General features: G+C 39.9%; 1 protein-coding gene across 3 annotated transcripts in view; it reads left to right on the top strand.

Annotated features, from left to right (window-relative positions):
- CDCA7L (cell division cycle associated 7 like) overlaps positions 1–21,629 on the top strand; it is a 47,883-nt gene that overhangs the window by 21,213 nt on the left and 5,041 nt on the right. For 2 of the 3 annotated variants that reach the window (XM_063098622.1, XM_063098620.1), the window contains exons 2-5: positions 12,317–12,457; positions 16,707–16,844; positions 19,623–20,000; positions 21,460–21,531. In XM_063098622.1, coding sequence (XP_062954692.1) covers positions 12,317–12,457; positions 16,707–16,844; positions 19,623–20,000; positions 21,460–21,531 — 729 coding nt within the window. The remainder of the gene's footprint in view (positions 1–12,316; positions 12,458–16,706; positions 16,845–19,622; positions 20,001–21,459; positions 21,532–21,629) is intronic. The other variant, XM_063098621.1, reaches the window with a different exon arrangement.

Here is a 21,629-nt window from a genome sequence, read left to right as displayed (position 1 = left end):
TTGAATAGTGGGATAACCATGAGACTGAATTATTAAATGAGTTTGGATTTAAAAAAAATTTATTGAAGTCAAATCCACATAACACAAAATTAACTATTTTAAAGTGAACAGTTCATTGGTGTTTAGTACATTTATACTGTTGTGTATTCACCATCTCTATCTAGTTCCAAAACATCTTTGTCACCCTAAAAGGAAACCTGTTACCGATTTAGCAATTGTTCCCCATTCCTCCCTTCTATAGCCACTGGCAACCACTAATCTGCTTTTGGTCTCTATGGATTTACCTGCTCTGGATATTTTACATAAATTGAATCATATGACATGTGACATTTTGTTTCTGATTTCTTGTACTTAATATAATGTTTTTCAAGTTTATTCATATTGTAGTGAGGATCAGTACTTTATTCCTTTTTATGGCTGAGTATATTCCATCATATGTGTATACTACAATCTGTTTTAACCACTCATCTGTGATAGATGTTTGGGTTGTTTCCACCTTTTGGCTATTGTGAATAGTGCTGCTGTGAACATCCATGCATATATTTGTTTGAACACCTGTTTTCTGTTCTTTTGATTACATACCTGAGAGTAGAATTGGCGGGTCATATGGTAATTCTATGTTTGCCTTCTTGAGGAACCACCAAACTGTTCCACAGCATCTGAATCATTTTACATTCCCTCCTGCAATGTGCAAGTGTTCTGATTTCTCTACATCCTCGCCAATGCTTGTTTTCTTCTTTTTTATTTTTCTCTTTTTGAAGTAAAGCCAACCTAGAACATGTGAAGTGGTATGTATTGCTTATTTTTGATTAGCATTTTCCTATTGACTAATGATCTTGTGCATTTTTTTCATGGACTTGTTGGCCATTTGTATATATTCTTTGGAGAAAGGTCTACTCAAGTCCTTCACCCATTTTTTTGGATGGGTTGTCTTTTTGTTCTTGAGTTGTAAGAGATCTTTATATATTTTGGATAGTTGATCCTTATCAGATGCATGATTTGTAAATATTTCTCCTATTCTGCACATTGTCTTTTCACTTTCTTGGTAATGGCCTTTGAGGAAGAAACGTTTTTAACTTTGATGAAGTCCAATTTATTTTTCTTTTTGTTGATTGTGTTTTCAGTATTATAGTGAGTTTAGGTTTTTTGATTGAAGTAAATACTAAATACTCTTTAATATGTAGGTATGTTATTGAAAACAGATCGTTTTCCTGTTTAGATGTTTGGAAACATTTGTTGTAGGGGCATTAACAAGCTGTTTGCTTTTGAGTAAGCCTAGGCTGCAGTTTGCTCCTCCTTTAAATGAAAGAAAGTGTGCGAACCAATGGATGAGATCATATCACAATCTGATAATTCTTGATTTTATGATTCTGTTCATTTGGTAATATTTGGTCACATACTCTATCACCCTGAGTTTTAACGAATTTTCCTGGCAATCTTGAAATCTCGTGTGTGTGCGCGCGCACGCGCGTGCGTGTGTATTTTTTTCGTTAACTCTCCTATTTTAGCTGTATTTGGCCAAATTTCCTTTTTGAAATCTTGGGTCCATTTGTCCTCCCACCAGTTCCTGTATAGGGGTGTTTGTCCTGTCATACCTTCCTCATCGTTGAGCTTGCTCTTTAACACTGGGATGAAATGTTGCCATGTTGCTAGATGAGAATACTTGTTTTAATTTGCATTTGTTTCCTTACTAGGTAGGTTGGAGACTTTTAAAATATGTTTTTAGCCTCTTCTGTGTTCCATGTTCAGTAAATTTGTTTTGTTTTACCATTTTGTCTGTGTGACTCTTGGTGTATTTCATTTTATATGAGCTTTTTGGTAATCTTTAGGCAGATCTTTGCCCTAAGATTTGTTTTTTTGTTTGCTTTCTAAATTTTTTCTTCTCCTTTTCAGTAAGAAATTTTAAACTGTTATACAGTCAATGATGTATATGCTTTACCACTGTGATCTCTTTTACATTGGTGGTTAAAGTCCTTCCCATTCAGAGGTCAGACAAATATGTTAATTGTATTCTCTTTTGTGGTTTGCTTACCATTTAACCTTTTGACCCTCTGATTTGTATTATCAGGAAAGAAGTAAAATTGACTGTTTTTTCCTCTTCAGATTGCCAGTTTGCCAGGCATCATTAATTGACAGCACCATCCCCTTCCCACCGATTTGTGGTGTTTCCTTTATCACATTTTAAGTATGTGTGATAAGATCCATTTCTGGATGATCTGCCTTATTCTACTGTTTCTGCATACTTTTCTTTATTTTCTTGACTAAGTTTTAATTTAATACAGTAAAATTCACCCTTTTTATTATTCAGTCCTATGAGTTTTGACAAACGCCCGCAGCTGTGTAATCATTGCCATAATCAATTCTGTCACTCCTCAAATATTATTCTCTTGCCTTTCTGTAGTCAACTCCCACGTCTAGCCTCAGGCAACCACTGATCTCTTTTCTGTCTCTCTAGTTTTTGCCTTTTCCAAAATGTTATTAAAGTGGAATTATTTGTAGTCTTCACTTGACATAATGCATTTGAGACTTATCCATGTGTTATCTGTCAGTAATTCATTCTTTTTTATTGCTGAGTGGTATTCTATCTTATGGCTATACAATGGTTTGTTATCCCCTCCCTACTTGATTTGGATTGTTTCTAGATTTTGGAGTAAAACTGCTACATCCAACTTTTTTGTAAATGTTAAGTTTTCCTTTCACTTGGGTAAATGCCTAGGAGTGGGATTGCTGGATCAAATGGTAAGTGTACATTTAACTTTATGAGAAACTGGCAAATTATTTTCCAGTGTGGCCCTGCCAGTTTGCACTTCCACCAGCAATTTATGAAGGCCACTTGCTCCACGTCTTTGTCAGCACTTGGTATTGTGTTTTTTAAAGCCATTCTCATAGTTAAATAGTTGTATCTCATTGTAGTTTTAATTTGCATTTCCTTAGTGACTAAGGATGTTGAACATTTTTTTCATGTGCTCATCTGCAATCTGTATATATTTGGTGATCAAATCTTTTGCCCTTTTTAAATTTGGTTATTTGTGTTTTTATTGGGTTATTTGTTTTCTTATTGAGTTTTGAGAGGTTTTTTTTTTTATGTATTCTGGGTTATAGTTACTTTAGCAGATATATGATTTGCAGATATTTTCTCGCAGTCTATTGCTTTTCTTTTCATTGCCTTGACAGTGTTTTCTGAAGAGCAGAAGTTCTCAATTTGGATTGTCTAATTTTTAAATTTTAAAAATCTATATTGTGCTTCTGGAGTTATGTCTTAAGATTTCTTTGCCTAACCTAAGCTCACAAAGATTTCCTCTTGTTTTCTTTTAGATGTTTTATAATTTTAGGTTTTATATTTAGGTTTGTGATCCATTTTTGAGTTAGTTCTTGTAATTGGCGCAAGGTCTATACATTTTTAATGGACCAACCAATTTAATCGTAAAAGATTTAAAGAAATGATTGTGTTTATAGTAGAAAATAATGTAAAACTCCCACTTTATGATGGGTTGAAGGAGAAGTTTAAGGAATGCTTTCCTTTGTGTAAAAGATCTCTTTGTATAGATGCAAGATAGTACACCCTGCATATTCTGCCGTCATTGTTATCAAAATTGCTTCCGAAACACTTAATAAGGAAAATGCAATAGAGTGCATGAATTTCTTTTGTACTGCTCTGTAGCGCTTAAAATGGACTTTATTTCCAGGTGACATACACACTTAATATTCCTGGAGTAAGAAGCATTTCCTGAAGCTTTATCAAAATTAGCCCCTGAATCAGTTGGTCTTAAAAGAGAATCTTATTTTCAAAAACTAATTAGATGATCAATATGATCCTCCTGCATAGGAGGTGGGTTTTTTTTTTTTTTTTTTGGCAGCTGGCCAGTACAGGGATTGAACCCTGGACCTTGGTGTTGTCAGCATCACTCTTTAACCAATTCAGCTATCCAGCCCAAGGTGGTATTTTTTAATTCAGGAAGGATGAATTTAGGTATTATTGAGATATGGAAAAGCTTTAATTGAAAAATTATATTTAATTTTATAATATAAAATTTAAAATTAACGATACTTCATATTAATTTATTTTCAAGGGTAAATATTGATTGAAAACCAACTAGCAGTTTGAAGCATCTTTTGATAGCTTATTAGTTTTTTAAATTGAATTTTAAATGAGACTCAGGCTGGCAGAGGTCAAAGTGATGTGGAGACCTGCAAAGCATTGCTTTGTTTTATTCAAGAAATGCTAGGAAGTCACCTACTAAATGAGAAGCAAGCAGGAACTTGGCAGGATTTATTTTTATTAGTACAGTTTAGTTGGAAAAGAACAAAGCTGGATTCCGGCCAAACATGGTTCTGCAAACAGCTCTGTCCAGACTTTCAGTTAACTTCTGGGCTTAGGAGCACAGATTGCTGGGTTTACGGTATCGTTATGCCAGGCACTAAAGCTGAATCTTTTGCACATGAGGGTCACGTATCTGAACCTTTCTGAGGTGAGGGAGCTGAACCACCTGCCCCTGAAGAAATGGCTGAGGTCTAGACTTGTTCTATCAATTTAGAAAAGATTATATTCACTTAAGGAAGGAAAAAAATTTCCCCCATTTTTAAATTGTCTGTTAAAATTTGTTTTTTATTGTTGAATTTTTAAAAATTGTGGTAAAATACAATAAAATTTGCCATCTTAATAACCATTTGTAAGTGTACATTTCAGTAGTGTCAAGAATATTTACAGTATTGTGTGAACAATCTCCATAACTCTTTACATCTTGAAAAACTGTAACTCTCTACCCATTGGACAATAACTGCCCATTTTCACACCCCCCCTTAGCTCTGGCAGCCACCATTCTACTCTCTGCCTTTATGATTTTGACCCCTCCAGGTGCCTCATCTGAGTAGGATTGTACAGTCTGTGCCTCTATGGGCCTGGCTTACTTCACAAGTGGTGTCTTGTCCTCATGGCTCATTCATGTTGTAGCATGTGTCAGAACTTCCTTCTTCCTTAAGGCTGAAGAATACTCCATTTTATGCATGTATCACTTTTTCTTTATCTGTTCATCCATTGTTGGATACTTGGATGGCTTTTACCTTTTGGCTATTGTGAATAATGCTAAAATGAGCAAGGGAAAGGATATATTTTTTTGATAGTCTTTTTTATTGAAACATAATTGGTTATACATATTTGTGGGGTACAGTTTAAATATCAATACCTGTGTTCAATATGTGGTGACCAAGTCAGGATAATCAGTATACTCATGTTTACAAAACGTAATCAATCTTTGTGACCCTTAGCCAATTTCTCACTAACTTCTTTCTCCTTTCCTCTTTCTCACCTCTAATAACCATGGTTCTCTCCTCTTTTTTCGAAAGTTCAGTATATTATTGTGATTGTTGTTCCTTCCTTCTTTTCTTCCTTTCTCCTCTCCTTTTATTTATTTATAAGCTCCTACTTATGAGTGTGCACATGTGCTATTTCTGTTTCTGTGCCTGGCTTATTTCACTTAACATAATTTTCTCTAAGTTCATCCATGTTGCTATGAATAGCATAATTTCATTTTTTTTTTATGGTCGAGTAGTATTCCCTTGAGTATATATACCACATTTTCCTTATCCAATCATCTGTCAATAGACATTTAGGTTGGTTCCAACTCTTGTCTACTCTAAGTAGAACGGCAATAAACATATGAGTGCAGGTGTCCCTTTGACATGGTAATTTCCATTCCTTTGCGTAAATACCCAGCAGCGGGATTGCTGGATCATATGGCAATTCTACCTGTAGTTTTTTGAGGAACCTCCATACTGTTTTTCATAGTGGCTGCACTAATTTACAGTCCCACCAACAGTGTAGGAGGGTTCCCCTTTCTCTGCATCCTTGCCAGTATTTGTTGTTCTCTGTCTTTTTGGTATTGGCCAGTCTAACTGGTATGAGATGATATCTCAGTGTGGTATTTTAATTTAAAGTTTTTCCTAACCCTCAACACTTCGGTACCTGCTACTGTTACTACCAGGAACTAGTAGATACACTGTTAATATTTGAAATTTGGGGATTTATGATCTCCTTGGTGTTCCACAAAGCACCATGAATTCTACTGTATGCTTTCCCTGAACGAGTTTAAGATCCAGCCTGTAGAGATGTTTGATCCAAGCCAGCATTGGAACTGAGAGATTTCTCACGAAGACTCAGATTCCTAGCTTCCGTGTGCATGTTGAAGGTTAGACACATTGGACCCCTTTTCCTGCATGGCAGTGGCTGGCTGGAGTAGAGGAGTGGCCTCCCTTCCTGGACATGTGTCTTCATTTCATCAGTCAGCACCATCCCATGGTGTGTGACACCTGACCTGCCGCCCTCCCTGCATGCCTGCTTGGTCCTGAAGCCTGTTGAGTTTGTACCATCTGCTCCAGAGGTGAGTAGGTAAATTACTCTCAGGTAATTTGTATGGCTTGTAAGTGAAATCTGCAGTCCTTTTCAGAAGAGGAGCTATGAATGTGATTACTTTGTCTGTGGATGTCCTACTATTCTGGGTGAAAATTCTTATTCCCTCTCTCATAGGACTGTCATGTGGTGCACCTTTTGACCCAAAAGGTCAAAGACAAAGTCAGAAACATGTAAATGCTTTCAGCAAGGATTTATTGATGGCCTCCTTTAGGCTAGGCCCTGTGTTAAGTGCCCAGAGATTTCATCCTAGTGTCTTATGTCCTTTTCAGGGAATTGAATCCTGGTCCCCCACTTGACCTTTGATGATATTCACATTGTTGATTCCAACAAAGACAGAGTGAACAAATATAAACAGTGTACATGAAAGTTAGGAATAGCATAGCTAGGAATGTCTGTGGATTTTTAAAAAGCAATTATAAATAATGAAAGTCTTTTCACTTTCAGAAGGGAATTTTCTTGATTTCTTTTTGGTTTGCTAGATTGCCGATATCCTAATTTTGTGTAAGTTTGATTAATGTAAATATCACCCACTGGTTGGGAATTGTCTGTATTTTCATTGTTTTCAGTTATTTGCTTTAATTTTCTTTTTGGTAAGTTTTGTGATTGGAGTTGTTGTAATCAAATGGAACATAAACTTTGAAAAAAGATTCTGTTGCACTTTGTCTAGACTACACAGCTAGCCAGTGGGTCGTTGCTGAACAGGGAAATAACATCCTTAGGCCGAATGTATTGATAAGTTGTAAAACTGGTCATACATTAGAAGGGTGTCCCTTTGAATCTTTTTTTATGTGGTTGCTGTCATACCCATCACCACCTTTGTTGCATCTGTTAAACAGTTCATTGCATTGAGGACACCCTCTGTAATCTGTGTAAAAATCTGTGTAATGTTTTACAAGAGTTTTGCTAATTCCTGAGGCTTGTGACTATCAGATACTCTTCTTTTAATACCTTTTGACTTGGCAGCAAGTATTAGAGTGCTGCCTACCCCAAGAATGCATAGTGCTTTTTGAAAGTGTGTTCTTTCTTTTGTTCCTAATCATTAATTACAGCCCCCTGATGGTACTTCTGGAGCAGATGCAGAAGTCATAGATGTAGAAGGAGGAATTAGGGTGGACATGGGCATTGCAGCAGTGGTGCAGCTATGCACAACAGCACCGGGGCCAATGCCACTGGAAGCAGTTTATTTCATCTCTGAGCCTCTCCATTCTTTAAATGTACTTCCATTAAATTCATAAATGGAGTGCTCCTTCCTCTTTGGCCTGTTCGTTAAAACAAGCTTCTGGGCCAGCAGGACTTTTTGATTTATGGAATAGTGAGAAGTCAAAAAGAAAAAGATTGAAATTAACACACCACCCCACTCTCAGTGCCACTTCAGGGACTGAACTCAGTGGCTGTTATAAAATACCACATACACATTCGTAAGTACTGACTGTGTTTCTTTAGTAGGACTGTTTTCTTAGAGCATGAGTTCTGGTGGCTAAGGAACAACAAAAGTTGTCTTTGGAAAGAATATGGTGGCAAACACTGTTTAATGTACCCCCTTGTGAAAAGTTTTAATTTCCCCCCCCCCAAGAACCATGTCATAGTTAGGGTTTGTTTAGAGCTTATTCTCAGCTTAAATGTGGCCTTAAAAAAATTATTCATGGAACTCTTAATTCTGTAAGTGTTATGACTTTTTGTCCCTTTGGGGTGATTTTATTAGATGGTGTGGAAGTGTGTGTATTAACTCATTGAATTTGTAGTGGACAATCTCTGGATTTATGTTCTCTTCAAACCAAATGTTAAACTTCCTTTAATTGAATGATTAATTCTAATTGCTTTTAAACAAGAAGCATTAAAATCATGATAAAAATAAATGGATTAGGGATTAGTAATTTCTTAAGTGAACCTGAATGTGAAATTAATTCAACACACATAGAATTCAAAGAATCCAAGTAATTTTTGAATACACAACTCTGTCTATGCTAGTACAGCAGTCAAAGTGTGGTCTGGGAGACCCTGAAAACGTTTCAGGGGTCTGTGAAGGCAAACTTATTGTCTTAGTAGTACCAAGACATTATTTGCCTTCTTTGCTGTTGAATATTTGTACTGATTATGCAGAAGCAAAGGTGAAGAACACTCTGGTCTTTAGCATGAATCAAGGTGGTGGCAATGAAGTGTACTGGTTGTCATTGCGTTCTTTATCTCCATGTACTAGATTTAAAAAGAAAATGTCAGTTTTACATAAGAATGTTCTGTTGAAGCAGTAAAAATGATTTTCTTAAATCTCCACCCTTGAGGACATTTCTTTTTAATATATTGCACAATGAAATGAGAAGAATGTGTAAAGCACTTCTGCATCCCCAGGTATGATGATTGTGTGGTTATCTCAAGGAAAACGTCTACTGTATAGTGAGACTATGTTCCAAGGATAGAAAGAACTGCAAAGAAATCTTGAACCTTACTGTTTGTTGGTGGTGTAAGTTTGACACTATTTTGGGTGTATTGTAGATAGAGCACGTAGATAAATATATTACTGAAAATAGTTCGGACCAGAAGTGTTTTGGATTTTGGATTTTTTTGGATTTTTGAATATTTGCAGAATACATACCAGTTGAACATCCCTAATCTGAAAATCTGAAACCTGAAATGCTCCAATGAGTATTTCCTTTGAGCGTTATCTCAGCGCTCAAACAGTTTTGGATTGTGGAGCATTTTAGATTTTCGGATTAGGGATGTGTATTAGTCTGTTTCTGTTGCTTATAACAAAATACACGGAACTGGATAATTTATAAGAAAATGAATTTTTTGCTTATAGTTTCAGAGGCTAGGAAGTCCAAAGTCCAGGGAACACATTTGGTGGGGGTCTTTGGTGGTGACTTTACAGCAATGCAGGGGTCTCACATGGCAGAAAATGGTAGAGCAGAGAGAGAGAAAACTAATCTCCTCATTCACTCTCTTTTTAAAGCCCTCCGAACCACGCCCCTGACCACTATTATTAATTCATTCACTATGGCATGGTCCTATAATCTCATCACCTCTTCAAGGCCCCACCTTTCAAGTACCATGATAGGATTTCCCACCCTCAACAGTTACAGTGGGGATTTAAACTTCAGTGAGGTTGGGGGTGGTGGTGGGGGGATCCAATCCACAGCAGAATGTTCAACCTATATTGAGAATTTGGGGGTTTTCATTGTGGGGGAAGGGTGGTGTGAATGTGGGATTGAGGGAGGAGAGGAAGAATTCTGGGGTGTTTCATTTAAATTCAAGGTGTCACTATGAATTTGTGATTTAAGATATTTAAAATATCCTTGCTCTGTTTAATCAAAGAGCCTAGAAGCAATGATACTTCATTAACAAAGAGAACTGACTGAGTTCTCAGATCTTGGTTTCTAACTGCCATTTCCCAGTGAAAGGTACCATGCATCCTTGGAGAAATAGGTCTTAGAGGTCTGGGGCAGGAAAAGTACAAGATTAGCTTGGCATATTTGTTGTGCCAGAAAGCAGAGAGGTGCTGAAAGATTAGTAGGGTCATGTCAAAAGGACACAGAAGCTGGCTCGAAGGAGCTCACAGTGGCCAAATTTGGGACAATTACATTATGGATTACAACACATTTAATAATAATAATAAAAAAAATCGATGAATCTACATGGTGGGAGAGAAGGGGAAGAGTGGGAGGGCGCAAGAAGAACTGTGTTATAGAAGAATGCCAGCTTCTATATGAAGGAAGAGTAGAATTTGAGAACCACTTTTTCAGCTCCTAATGTGGTACTGTAATTGATTGAGGCAAGAATTACTATGCTGAAACCATTGAGTGAAATGTTGTCAGGGAGAGCAGTACTCACAGAATCTCAAATATAACCCTACATATTACTTACTAGTTACAAGGGAGAAAAAGTGTTTTTGCAAAGAAGAAATCTGGCAAATCTCACCTTAACTTGTTGACCAAAGAGCAGCACCACTAAAAAAGAGAGACAGCCAGACATTGTGTTTTCTAAAGGGAACACAGCACTACCTATGAAGGAATCTTTTCCAAAATGAGCAAACTTGAATCTGACTGAGCCTCTAGACTCGAGTACCAAATTACAAGAAACCCAAAGGAGTCTGTTAAACACCACCTTGGGAGTGCAATTAAAAAACAAAAACAAAAAACTCCAGACTCTGGCAGACTCTACAGTCAAATGACCGAGTTTCTTCAAAAATAAGCTGCAAGAAAAAGTAAAAGATGAAGGAGAGATGAGAAGGGACTTAAGAGACATATTGACCAACGTGTGGACCTTATTTGGATCATGATACAAATAAACTTTAAGTTAGAAAAAAAAGCAGTAGAACTGGGAATACAGACTGTGTATTTGATGATGATACAGGGTGAAATAATAGTAGGTCTACAATTGCTTCAAAATCATTTGGAAGTAGGGTGGTTGGGTAGGGATACAGATGAAGCAACATTAGCCACGGGCGGGTAATTGCTGGGGAGTCAACATGTGTGTTCATTATAATACTATTCCATCTACTTTTGAAATATGTTTGAAAGTTTTTATTATTAAGTTAAAAAAATTACTAATTAATAGTAGAATAACCTGACAGTTTGTGTCTCCTTACACAATGCATTGGGAAGTCCACACCACCCATGTAGAATTGTTGCAAAAATATTTAACCTGGATCTAATCATGAGGAAACAACAGAGAAGCTCAGAATATATGACATTCTACAAGGCATTTGTCCTGGACTATTAAAAAAAGCAGTTTTGTGAAAAATAACATAAAGTAATGTCATAAAAACCAATCAAATAAAATGCATGAACTTTGCTTGAGTGGATCCCCATTGCCCCCCCCCAAAGTTATAAAAGGCATTTTGGGGACAGCTGCACACATTAAAATATGGACCTTACAGTCAGTGATGTTATTGAATTAATGTTAATTACTTTAGGTATGATTACTGTTTTGTGGTTCTGTAGGATAATGTTCTTATCCTTAGGAGATGTATGCTGAATTATTTTAGGGCCAATTAGTATGAGGTCTGCAAATTAAGCAATGAGTGGATATACATATGGTAGGTTGACTCAATTAAGTTGCTGTTTTCCTAGGTGAAAAACAGTTAAATATCAGCAAATGCTTATGGGTCAGAGTAACATTTGTTGGAAAAGAAAGAAAGCAAATATGGTGACAAATACTTCCAGGTGAAAAAATCTACAGGTGTTTGTACTATTCTTTCACTTCTCTGTGTGTCTGAACTTCTTTAAAATAAAAAGTTGGGAGAAAATAGGTAGACATACAAAAATGAACTCCCAGCAGATAAGTATTTGTTAGATTATATATGCTGACAACATTCTCTCTGGGAATAATTGCTCCTGATAGCATTTTAATGCTCTTGGAATTAATTCCACAACTACTTAAATTGACTTAATATACAAAGAAGGGAAAGCCACTTATTTCATTGTATGAGCTTTCATATCCCTGAATCAGTGTGTGATAAAGAACAGAAAAAAACAGAACTGTAGGTGGGAATTATTTAAGAAAAGAAGAGCGTAATACTATTTTATGGAATCTTTACATAGATGATATTTAAAGATGAATCCACTGTAGGAGAAAGAAAGAGATCATTGGTTTTTGAGAAACTGATGCCTATTTTTTTTCTTTTATCAAGAGATCAAAAATGGCTTCTATCTAGGCATGATGTCCACATTCTATGTAGAATAGGGTATATCTTTAGAATCTGAAAAAACCTTATCTCCCCCCCCCCCTTTTTTTGTAAATGCCAGGAAGTCTCAGCTGAAGCATATTCTGCCCAGGTTACTGGGACTTCTGGGCAGCCATGGCAGGTTGATAAAGTTACCAGACAGTAATTCCTGTTTCCCTCTAGAAAATTCCCCGAGGAGATTACAGTAGCCCCTGAAGAATCCTTCTTCTCTCTTGAATCCAAAGCAGATCCCTAAAGAAGTGGCTGACATCTTCAACGCCCCCAGTGATGATGAAGAGTTCATAGGTTTCCGAGATGATGTTCCCATGGAAACCATCTCATCAGAGGAGAGCTGCGATAGTTTTGACTCGCTGGAGCCAGGGAAACAGGTACGATGCTTCCTTTCAAAGCAGGTGTGTTCATCTGGAAGTCTGAATCTTGGTTTGGATCTTCTTTTCTTTTAACATGGTCTGTGATTTGTGATAACGGTTAATTGTCAAGCATTTTATTTTAGAAGCATTATGCTCTCACGTTTCACAAAACCCAGTTCACTTTTGCTGTTTTAATCCTTCTCATGTACAATGATTTTTTTTTTTTTTTTAAGTAAAAGGACCTCCCATGATCAAATCCATTTTCGTTGCTACCTCAGGGCTGTCACCTGTGGCGAGGTTGTATTCAGAGTCCTCCCACATCGAGGCAGGGGAGGGTGAGCCTGGCCTGACGGAAGCCCACTCTGAGGAAGGCAGCGACACATGCGCGGTGGAATGTGAGGTTACTGTGAGACAGTGACACCCGGTGGACCTCACTCTTGCGATTGCTGGGGACAGCATTATTCTTTCTTTAATTATTTTGATCTGCACCAACACAAGTTACAGTTCTCTGAGCGTTATATTCCTGGAGGTTTATATTGTGCCTTAGCAGAAGGATGGTCAGGCAGAATGCCCAGCCTTCAGTGGCATTTTCTTCTGACTTCATTGCGGTGCTCCAAACTCCTGTTTCTCCCTGGCCATGGCCTCTCCTAAAAGGCTGTAAATTACACCCATCTTGCTTCCACTGGGCAAGTACAGGAAGGGAGGCAGTTCATTGCACATAAGTGAAGTGCCTGGTTGGTTACTCGGATGTATGACTGTGTATGTCCTGGCCTTGGTGGGAGCTGTGCTTCCCAGAGGTGCTGGGGCCTCCCAGGTCTCATCCCATGTGATGTACCCACAGTATGTGATCCCACCAGCCACCTCCTTCCACTCCCCTGGGTCTCTTCCTCTCTATTGCACCTTTTGCTCTTTGTTGTCGTCTCCTCTGTTTCCTGTCCCTACATGTGGGATGTTCTTTAAGCATTTTCACTCTTTGGTCTCGTTGTTTGTGCTTTTAGCTGTTGCTGTGTTCTTTAGGTGGAGCTGGGCCTCTCTTTCCAGCTCCAGATGCATTTCTGACTGCCAGCAAGGGAAATCTAAAACTCATCATTTTCCCTCCCCGGGTTGTCTTTCTGTCTTCCCCATTGCCCCATCTTTATCTCCATCTTTTGTTGTTTTCAACCCCTCCTCCTGCTCCCCCATCTCCCCTGCTCTCCCATCTCCCCGGCTCCCACCCAGGAGTTAATGAAACTTCTCCGTGTTCTTCACATCCATCTGCCTTTCCCTTCCCTTCCTGCTACGGCTGCTGTAGCCCTCATAGCTTAACCCTTCCTGCTAGGATCCGTTGTACAACTGAGCTCTGCCCACGCCTCCTCCCTTATTTGGAAATTGCCAGGCTCTCCATCCAAGCACAGCCAGGCGGTGAGGCAGAGGAAGCGTGTTGGATCCCCCTTGAAGGGTATTCTGAGTAGTGCAGGACGTGTGTCCAGTGCTGAGTACAGAGCCTGGCACGCATGGGCATTGACACAGAGCAGCTGCTTTTGCTGCTGTGACAGCCATTTAGGCATCCTTCCCAGCCCCCAGTCTGACTCCAGCATGCCTTCAATGGCCTGTGATAATGTGCCAAGTGATTTTCATACATATACTGCATTTTAATACAGAGACCTCTTTGGGAAGGTGTAAGTGCTGTCATTATCCCTGTTTGACAGGTGATAAAACTGACACTCAGGAAGGTGAAATGACTTGCCCAAGGCCCCATATCTGGGAAGCACTGAGCTGGGCTGTTCCAGCTCCAGGGCTACCACTTCCCAGCCTCTTCTTCCCTGGCTGTCTTTCCTGCTGTGCTGCAGGAGACCAGAAACTTGGTTGATTCCCTCATGTGCCGTTCTGCCGTTTTTCTAGACTCTACCCTGGTTCAGGTCCAGTTCAAATGCTGCTTCTTCCCTGAAGTCTTACTGGGTTTCCTTTCCCTTTGTGCACCATATTGCTTTTGTTACCCTCATGATACTGACTCTCAGCCTGGTTATTTGTGGGCCTATCTGGCCCCCCTACTGGATGATAAGCTCCTTGAAGGAGGGAAACCTACTTTCTAGTGTCCCTGGCCCTGACTTTTTGTCCTTGGGTTTGTCTCTTTCCTGTTGTTTCTAGCACCCCACATGACTGTACAGAGTGAGCACTGGTGTGTGTTTGTTGTGTGCAATTGAAGTGGGGTGCTTGTCTTATTCTCTGGTTCAGCAGGTCATTGCTCCCCAGACTGTGTCTTTATGTCACATCTGTTATTTGCTTACGGTCTTGATCCCAGCAGATGCAGTCCACCGAGGCCCTCATCATAGTGACCTGTATTGGTTTTGAAGGATATTGAACAGGTTCTAGAGAGCAGAGAGCTGTGCAGGGTTGTAACTGAGCATGCAGTGAGGCTGTGAGGAGGGGAGGTTTGCTTCATACAGAACCCCATGGAGAACAGTTTCTGTAGCCTTTGAAGTAAGGAAAATAAAATCATGGGCCTCAGTTTAGGACTGTGGCTAAGTTGTTTTTCTCCGTCACAGCTGCCACCAGAGATTGATTTCTCTCATACCGACTTGTGAGGCCAGCACAAAGTAGAGAAGGAGCCAGAAGGACTGGAAGGTTGGAACTCACTTCAAGTCTTGGTCTCTTCTGGCCCTAGGCAGGGGCTTTGAATATTTAGGGAAATTTACACACATACCCCACTGCCCTAAGACAGCCTGCAGGGCTGGCTCAGGGCTGTGTGAGCCAGATGTTTCCTGCACTGGAGGCCCCAGGTGTATAGTGGGGTTCCTTCGCAGCCAGCATGAGCCTTTCTTCCTTAATAATAAGCCCTGGCCTGCTGCCTTCCCTCCTTGAGCCCACACACTCATGATCCATTTTAACCAGCCCAAAGAAGCTGCATGAACTTGCACACAGTATGTGTATGCTGGCTCTGGTCTCCCTTAAACACAATTTGAATTTCACTGTAAAGAAACTTCCCTTTTGTGTGTGTATTTTTTTTTAAGCAGCTGCACCACAGCTATCAACAAAGGAATAAAGTAATTTAGCTCTGAGCAAAACTCACTCCAATTACCCATAATAATTCATAAGAGACATTCTTAAGCTTAAAAATGCTAGATGGTAGGCATTTCTTTCTTTTTGCCTCTGTAAGTTTTCCACGTGTCTATTATATCTATTTTTCTCAAGAGATATCTGAGCTTGAAGAAGCATATAATTAAAGTCAGGGAAAGGGAGTGGGGAGATAAAGATTCTCAACCGAATGTGCTGTTATGAGGGGTCATTGCTCTAGGGGGGGTGGGAGGAAGAGGCGTCAAGGGAAGCTGGGGACACACAGGCTCCATCCCTGATGAAGCGCCACAGGCTTGCAGGAGGCTGCACTTGTGGGTCTCCCTTTGGGTCTGTGGTTCTTTCTTTCCCTGTCCTTTCTTTCAAGCATACTGTTAAGAGAGCTGGGTTTCCTTGTTGTGTTTTAGAAGAAAGAAAAAGTCATTGTTGGAAAATGTCTTTCTTTTTTAGGAGTCAGTTACATGGCATTTTTCTTCTGCCCTCTTGCTACCTACCTGTGGTTGCTCCCTTTAACCTCCGCTGGAGAGGAGTTCCTGGTGGGGATGGCAGGGAGCAGGGTCTGAGCTTTCTGTCCATTTCCCATGGTAGTGGAGCAAGGCTATCTCTCTAGCAGTGGCTGGGCAGGGGCGTGGGTCCCCAGCCCTTCCCTGCAGGCAAACGTGTTGTTGGTGAGAGGCACACTCTGACCTGCTTGGAGGCACTCGGGCTCTGCATGCCCAGTGGGAAGGAGAGCCAGCACGTGGGAGGCCTCAGGCTTTCCCCTCGTGTTTTCTTTCCATGTGTTTTTGGTTCTATGTGAAAGCAGACGTTTCTGGTTGCCAGCTTTGGCAGGAAAAGCTGAATTCCCATCAGCACTTACCAGTCACACCTGAAGCAAACTGAGACTACAGCCATTCTGATTTTTTGAAATTGTCCAATTTGTAGAAGTAAATTACTGAAAGCTTTAGAAAGAGTGTGTGTGTGTGTGTGTGTGTGTGTGTTTTATTGTGGCAAAATATACATAACGTCACGTTTACCTTCTTAACTGTCTCAAGTGCACACTTCGTGGCATTGTCTCTTCCCCATGTTGTGCAGCTGTCACCAGCATCCATCTCCAGAATGCTTTCTTCTCAATGGAAACCCTATACCTATTAAACAGTAAGCCCCCATTCCTTCCTCCTCTTGGTAACCTCTGTTCTATGTCTGTTTCTATGATATATGTATGTTTTTAATTTAGCAGGATGTGCGTTTCCATTCCAAATACTTCACGGAAGAGCTAAGAAGAATTTTTATAGAGGACACTGACTCAGAGACTGAAGATTTTGAAGGATTTACGCAGAGTGATCTGAACATAAATAGTAACCCAGAAGTAATGGTAATAATTATCAACAGGAAGGGATGGGGGTTGTAACATTTTTAGTCCTGCTTCCGAAAATAGTTTTACTTATAAGAAGTCACTTCACAAGTGAGATTTTACTTTTTCTTATAGGCCAATTAACATAATATGAAAATTGCTACTCTAAGGCTAATTCCTGGTCTGCCCGTCCATTATTCTCTTAGAGAAAATCCAGTTGTTTCCCCCTCATGCCTTTGGGGTGTTTTGGGATATGTCCCAGGCATCCTTTACTGTCCTTATCGAAGAATTTATTTCAGACTTTCTTGAACCTCTTTTATCTTTTCAGTCTGTCTTGGAGTAATAATTTTCTTAAAGATCTTTCTTGTGTGTGAAATAATATTTCTAGGTTTGAAGTTAATTTGGCAAAAAATTTAGCTGTAGTATAAACTTGGAGTTTTTCCTGTGCATTCTTGATTTGGGTGCTGACCCAGGCCTGCCTGAATTCCTAAGGGAAATCTGCTCTCAGCACTTTACCATTAAGAGACTAGACGGTTGAGCTCGTCCTTTTATTCCATGTGTTCAGACTAGTTTACTGCCAACACACATTTGAATCTTAAGGTCATTTTAAAACACAGCCTTTGGATATTTTTAAGTGCAAAAATGTTTTCTACTAACTGAAAATTAGTATACACTCATCCAAAAAATAAAAAAAATACCACTTCCTTTTTTGGTATCGAGTTGAAAGATAGCATTTAAGCCTCTTCATAGTCAGAAGCTCCTAAGGAACAACTTTGGGCACAGAACCTGTGGAGAAGTAAGTATAAATAAGCTGTGACTACTAGGCTGGCTTGTCCCTCACCTTTCCTGGGGGAGAACTTAGGCTGTAAAAGCCCTAATAGTAGGCTGCCTTGTTTGATGGTGATTTTTTTCCATGAATAGCAACACAGAGCCGTGCCAACCTGTAGGCCCTGCTCTCCTCTGGCTTTCTTTGCAGAAGCTGTTCGTGTGGCAGTTTGTGGGTTCTGGCTAGCAAGTCCCCAGTTTCTTGCCAGTGGGACACTAAGGTCCTTCCAAACCCTAATGAGTATAATCTCTTAGTAGCTTATTTATCTTCTGTGCTTTAGCTAAGTTATATCTAGTTATTCAAAGAATTTATGTTTCCAGTGAGAGAAAGTGAATTACCCCAAAAGTCTTTTCTTCCCCCTTAGAGTCTATAAATTCAGGGTATGGATTATGATGTGTAATATAGACTGTGATATAACATATAGTTTGGTGCAGGTCCACCTGCAAATTTTACTTTAGAATTCAGTGAGGAAACAAGCACTGTTGCTTCCCAACCCATCCTTGTGAGAACTGGCAAGACTGTCTTCTCTGATATTGGAATGTCACCATAACCTTGGTATCTAGTGGTCTGTTGGCCAGATGGAGAACAGCTACAGTCAGGGGCTGACCTTGTATGCTTTTCCTCAGGTGTGCTTCTGGACTGGCATGTACAATTTGCTCTGTCCTTACTTCTGTCCTTTGTGGTGAGCTGCTCCACATCGTTGGTAAAGAAAAGTGGGATAGATGATGAGTATGATAAATATATAGAGCAGATCTGAAGTTCTTGCCTGACAGTGTCCTTTAAAATTGGATTCCTTTGCAGCTCACCATTCTGAATTCTGAAGCTACTAATGTGCAAAGTTCAGGATATTAAAAAATAGATAAATCAGTACAGTATAGTCTGGTTTCTCTACTTGGGTTGGCACCAGAGAGTGGCAGTTATTTGCATTTTTTTCCTCCCTCTGTCTTATTTCTGACTTGAGACCAGCTAGACTTCTGGAGAGTCACAGGAGGAAGCAGAGTCATTGGACTGAGTCCTGCATGCATCCTTCTGTGGCTTGCTCTCCTCATGGGAGCCCCATTTTCAGGATTCCCTGGCAGTGGTTCCCAGATTGTTTTCTAGCTTAGGGTCGAGAAAGTATGCCTAGAAGATGTCCTTGATCTTGAGTATTTATTTAACCTATCTTTTTATCATTACTAAGTCCTATCGCAGCTGGGTGATGTCACCGTGTTATTGCCTTCCATTTTTTACTATGTTTTCACCTGTAAAATCAAGAGATGTTTTAATGCTGGAGACCTATGCCATGGAGACTTTGAAAATCGGGGGGTGAGAGTTTCTTGAGCTGACATTCATGAGCAGGTGCACTGCAACACCCTGCAGGGCTGTGTGACTTGATTGCACCCCATGGCTCTGAAGCTTACAGAAAAGGGAGGGGACCGTCATGCCCTGGGGATGATGTTCCCCCACTGACCCTGGTGACAGGTCATCTGCCTGCTCCTTGGTCACTTCACTGAGGTGAAGTCAGTTCTCCTGCCCCTTTTACTTATAAGTCCTATTTCTACTGTTTAGAGCAGACTAGTCAATATTTTTTTTCCCTTAGCACTCCATTTTTATCCAGATACTCTTCCGTCACGCACACCCTCTTCTTCGACTGTTCCTCAGGCCGTGCAGCTTCATGCCATGCCGGCCTGCTGGTTCTGCTCAGGAGGGACCTGCTCTGGTCATGGTTTGCTTCTAGCCTTCGCTCCGGGTGGAACCCAGTTCTAGCAGGTGTGACTGGTTCAGTAGTAGATTGCCTGCTCTTGGATTTTATTCATTGACAACCTTTTTCCACATTTTAACTGAGGAGTTCAGAGGAAACTAATAATGGGAAGGGGGAAGCTTCTTATTCTTTGTGTTTTTCCTGAAATAATGTCAGAGTAGTTTTAAATGAGTGTCTTTTTTGTAGGTCTGTGGTAGACAGATGTGTTGTTCGTTTTCTTTTATTTTGTTAGCTCATGGAGTCAGATTTGAGTGATGATGGCAAAGTGTTGCTGGTGAGTGAGGAAGAGGAGGAGGAGGAGGAAGAAAAGGCTACGCAGAAGAGAAGCAGGCCTCGAGGAAGCAGCATTGGTCTTCGAGTAGCCTTTCAATTCCCCTCCAAGAAATTGGCCAAAAAATCAGACAAAAACAGTTCTTCGGAGTCATTGCTTTCTAGCTCACGCTTACAGGACAATAAAAAAACAGTGCGTGGAAGCAAGAAAAGCCGCGGGCAGGGGAAGCGAAGGGAAGACTCTGCCTCCGAGTCTGAGGACGACCCCAAGGATGAGAGCCCGGAGGGTTCGGATGCTCTGCTGAAAAGGACAATGAACATCAAGGAGAACAAAGCCATGGTGAGGCTTCTGTGGGGGGCGCTCGGGTCACTGGCATCGGACTCCGGACTCCGACCGCCGTTCCCGAGGCCCACAGAGCTGCTTTGCCCCTGTAGCTGTTGCTGCTTTGGCTTCTGTGAGGGAGATGTACTCTGGGTACTATGTATCCTTTTTCTTTTCGAGAACCCAAAGCAGTTATTACATAATCAGCTCTGGTTTGGGAACAGGAGGAGACTCCCCAGGACCCTTTTTAGCCCCCTACAGGGTGCCATGAACTAAGGCTGCTTAATGTGTATCAAATTAAGTTCTAAATCTGTAGTGGTATTGGGGATGAGAAGGGCTGAATACCTGGCCTGTCCCCAGCAAAGAGGAAACAGGATGTCGCTAAGCCCACTCAAGAGTTGGCAATGTGCAGATCAGGCCTGTGGCTTTTCACTTAGAAACCACTCTTGCTGTTTTGAGTCACCATCTGAAGGAATGGAATAGTTCTAAGAATTGAAACAACCTCAAAGTGAATTTTAATTCACTTTAAAACATCTTTATTAGAATAATTAATGGAGCAAGGTGAAATCTTTATTATGTGTATTTGTTTTTTCTGTACGTGGTCAGTAACTGTTAATCTGATCATTGTTGAGAATCACTGTTTGCTTTGTAATTTTGTGTATACAGGATTTTTTTTACATCCACCACTCATAGTCACTTTTAGCCCTTTGGTTTACCTTTTTCTTTAATATTTTCCTTAAAAAAGCATAATGTAATGATATTGTATATGCAGTTTTACATGTCTAATAAGTTACTTAAGATAAAAATCACTGAAAATAGGCTTTTCATTTTCTTAAGACATTTGTGCTTGGCTAAAGGAAATTTTCAACACTGTATCCATCTGCATCTTTAAAGTAAGGACTATGTTCTTCATGATTTTAGAGTGACACCCATATAATTGTTTAAGTCTAAAACTAAAAGAATCCTAATCTGCTCTCTGATTGGCATATTAATGCTGATCACTTGGTGTTATAAGGTGTTCATTTGGGAATATTTTCATCAATTATTGATGAGAAATTAACCTATTTAAAGAATCAGATTTTTGGAGCTCTAAATAACCACCAGAATAATCTAGTTGAGCCTTTTCTTTTTTGAAAAGGCTGAAACTTGAGATTCATATGTGAAAAATGATTTGTTCCAAGTCAGGATTCAAACCTTATTCTTCCAGGTCTTGGTCATCCTAGGATTGTTTTCATGGTGTCTCTTGTCCATCTATGAGGAATGGGCATTAAGTTTATTCCTAGGAATGATAACACCAGCATTTCACCTCTGGAGATGAAATCTTTACATGCGAGGTTAAAAGTATAACTGTTGAGGGCTACATAAAGTATTTTAGTCAGTGTTTTCATGGAAGCAAACTTGAAGAGTGTGACAGATGTTAGATGACCTAGACCTGGCAGCATTTATGTAAGATCCTTTCTTTTGTTCTCAACTTCAGCTTGCTCAGTTGTTGGCAGAATTGAACTCAATGCCAGATTTCTTCCCAGTACGAACCCCGACCTCAGCTTCTGTAAGTGGAACTCCTTATAATTATTCATACCATTACTGATATTTAGTGATCAGTTGCCAGATGGCTTTTATTCAAGAGGGCATCCAGTCGCATAAGTC

Source organism: Cynocephalus volans, chromosome 6 (assembly GCF_027409185.1).
Source record: "Cynocephalus volans isolate mCynVol1 chromosome 6, mCynVol1.pri, whole genome shotgun sequence".
NCBI classification, from domain to species: Eukaryota; Metazoa; Chordata; class Mammalia; order Dermoptera; family Cynocephalidae; genus Cynocephalus; species Cynocephalus volans.
Note: the sequence above shows the minus strand (reverse complement) of the source record. Positions and strands in the feature narration are given on the sequence as shown.